We start from the raw sequence: 3,260 nt of genomic DNA, 5'->3' as shown, positions 1-3,260 counted from the left end.
GGGGAGCAGAACAGGCAGATCGACGAAGTACACTGCTGAGGGGAGCAGCGGGCGGGTCAGGAGAGGTCTGCCGCGCCATGTGGTCACCTCCGGGGGCAGGCAGGAATCGAACTCATGCGGAAGTGGCTTTAGCTTTTCAGTGCAGTGCTTTAACCCGCTGCGCCACCAGGGAAGGCCCTAGATGTTTATTCTTATTCTGTATTCTATACTGCATTATTTAGAGAAGAATATGCAGTGTTAGTGGGTTCCTTAGTGTATGCAAGAGAAGGAACTCAGAAAATCAGGGGTAGTATGTGATTGTTAAATGAATGTGAAAGATGCAGTATTAAAATATGTCATGTCATCTCTTAAATGAAGTAGAGCTATAACCTCTTCATCTATCTCTTTCTGCTCTTGTGAGTCTCTTAGACTTCAATCAAAGAAATAGCTTAAAGGTCAGATAAGGAAGTCTCCCATAAAATTTAATAATATGATTTTAAGATTTCAGTCACTAAACTATTTCCCATTCTTTGTATCCACTACTCACTTTTGCTAGAATGTTCTTCCTATTTCTCTGTCTGGTTAATTTCTATTTATCTTTCAGTTTCAACATAAATATCACTTCATTTGACAGGTCTTATCTGATATCCTCTCTGCCCCATCCTTTCACTGATTTTAAATTTAGGTTTCTCTCATATTATCCTTATTGTATATAATTGCATGTGTTTTATGATTGTTTAATGTTTGCCTCTAGGAAATTCCATTGTGATAGAAACTTTATTCTCACTATGCTTACCAATAGTAAATTGAATCATTGTTTCTTCACATCTGTGATGCCATTCGTTTTAAGCTACACTTTTATTACAGAGATGTTAACCTGTTAAAAATGGCTGATAACATCAACAAGTTATCTGTGTTAAGATATATATAAAGTATAAAAAATCATGTCATTGAACCATAAAGACATTACATTTCTAAGAACATAATAAGGACATTGTAATATTTCTTTGCAAAACATAAAAACTATATTTTTTTTGTGAAAGCATTCATTCATAAAAATATGTTCTTTATTTTTTTGGTTAGCTGGACAGGTAGTGAATCAAATGAATAAGAAGCTGCAGACAGGATTTATGGAAACAGAAGTGTTACAGATCTTCTGTGACACCTGCGAAGCTGTTGCAAGGTTGCATCAGTGTAAGACTCCAATAATTCACCGAGATCTGAAGGTATGAATTTTGGACTACTTATGGATTAATACATTTTAAAATTTGAGTTAAAATTTGCTTGGGCTGTTTTTATGTAAACCAGTTTGTCTTAGCATTGAATTGGTCTCTCTGTCCCTGAGTTTTTCCCAAGACCATCTCACGGCTGATAATTAGAATTGAAATTGTGCTGTCCATGACGTTGAGGGATCTCTGTGTAAATACTTGGTTGTAAAAAAGATATTTTTTACTTTTCAAACTACTAATTAACTATTTTTCTTTTCTTAAGGTAGAAAATATTTTGTTGAATGATGGTGGAAATTATGTACTTTGTGACTTTGGCAGTGCCACTAATAAATTTCTTAACCCTCAAAAAGATGGAGTTAATGTAGTAGAAGAAGAAATTAAAAAGTAAGTGCTCATTATTATTGTGCTTTGTCTTGGGAGCTTTTGTTAACTTGAATTTGTATCCAGATTCCCTGATACATTTAGATATCTCCTAATACAGTCTAGATATTTTACTTAACAGAGTTCTTAAAAATATGTCTGTGCTATAGCCATTAAATTTTTTTTTTAAAGATTTATTTATTCATACAGAACTGGGGTACAGGCCAGAGATGTGGAGGGTGAGAGGATTCACCATGGACAAAGTGGGGAGCAGAACAGGCAGATCGACGAAGTACACCTCTGAGGGGAGCAGCGGGCAGGTCAGGAGAGGTCTGCCATGCCATGCGGTCACCTCCGGGGCAGGAGGGGATGGAACTCATGCGGAAGTGGTTTAAGCTTCTTAGTGCAATGCTTTAACCCGCTGCGCCACCAGGGAGGACCCTGCCATTAATGTTTATCTAGCTTGATAGAAAATACATTTTACCATAGGTGTAGATTTTTTAATGGACATTGTAAACAAATTTACCAAAAAATTTTTAAAGTAAGATATACAAATTAGTGGAATTATTAATGAAAATTTGAAGTGATTGTTGAATTCAGGTAACCATCTTTGCTTTTATTGATATTGGAGATTTGTACTTGTTAGGAAAAGTTATTTGAAAACATTTATGCTTTACTTAGTAATCAGTAAAAAATGAACTTTGGTATGTAGAAAAATGTGTTCATTTAAAATGGTGTTATTGGAAAGATCACTTAAGGAAAATGTAAGTCATATCTGCTTTATATTCCCTTAATACTGTACTTTCCACATTTATTAGAATATTTGTAAGGACCATTCCTTTAATTTTCTGTCATTTAGTTTGAGACAATAGAACTGTTTATAGAAAGTTAGGTTACCTTAATACATGATACAGGAAAATCTCTCTATGAATTTCTAAGAAGTTAATCTTTATTCAAAAATTGTCAATTGTATAAGACTGCCTTGGAAGCTATCACTTGAAGTTCAGTATTGCCCAGGTAGAACTGATATTATTCGGATCCATTTGTGTATCATTGTGGATTTCTAGACTATTTCTATTTGGGAAATGTAGCCTGTGATGATTACTTTAGATTCCATGATAATAAACACCTTAGTAGCAACAAGTATCCTGAAGAATAAAGACTACTTGTAAATTTATTTCACAGGGAACCTAGGCATATTAGTATAATTTAAGAAAATTATTGGATTGTAATATATATCTGATTTGCTGGGGTTTTATTTCTTACTGTTGCGATCTGAAGTATAGTTAGATTTAGTAAAATTTTGTATTACTGATATAAAGTTGATGAGGGATTCTTAAGTGTTTTGTAGCTCATTTGAAGAAATGATAGTTTAAGGGTTTAATTAGTAAGTCTTTATTCAAGGTATACAATGTAGTGGGCACTGTTCTTTTTTTTTTTTTCTTTTCAGTAATTAAGCAAAGAAAAGTCACCCTGTCTTTCAGTTAATATTCTGGTTTCTGAGGTCACTTCTCCATAGTAGTGTTATTCAGAATGTTTCCTCATACTATGATGAATAATTTGAAAAAAAGTGAGCTGGTAGAATATTGAGCTTTAAGATACTTTAAAAAACATACATGTAGGGCCCTCCCTGGTGGCTCAGTGGGCTAAAGCACAGCACAAAGAAGCTTAAGCCACTTCCGCATGAGTTCG

The 3,260-nt window shown here is 34.3% G+C and overlaps 1 protein-coding gene across 1 annotated transcript in view; it reads left to right on the top strand.

Moving 5' to 3' along the window:
* BMP2K (BMP2 inducible kinase) overlaps positions 1-3,260 on the top strand; it is a 110,945-nt gene that overhangs the window by 51,936 nt on the left and 55,749 nt on the right. The window contains exons 4-5 of the mRNA XM_004681190.2: positions 1,063-1,205; positions 1,471-1,592. Coding sequence (XP_004681247.1) covers positions 1,063-1,205; positions 1,471-1,592 — 265 coding nt within the window. The remainder of the gene's footprint in view (positions 1-1,062; positions 1,206-1,470; positions 1,593-3,260) is intronic.

Source organism: Condylura cristata, unplaced genomic scaffold, assembly GCF_000260355.1.
Source record: "Condylura cristata isolate star-nosed mole 26May11 unplaced genomic scaffold, ConCri1.0 scaffold00012, whole genome shotgun sequence".
Taxonomy (NCBI): Eukaryota; Metazoa; Chordata; class Mammalia; order Eulipotyphla; family Talpidae; genus Condylura; species Condylura cristata.
The sequence above is the reverse complement of the archived record's forward strand: the minus strand, read 5'-3'. Positions and strand labels throughout refer to the sequence as shown.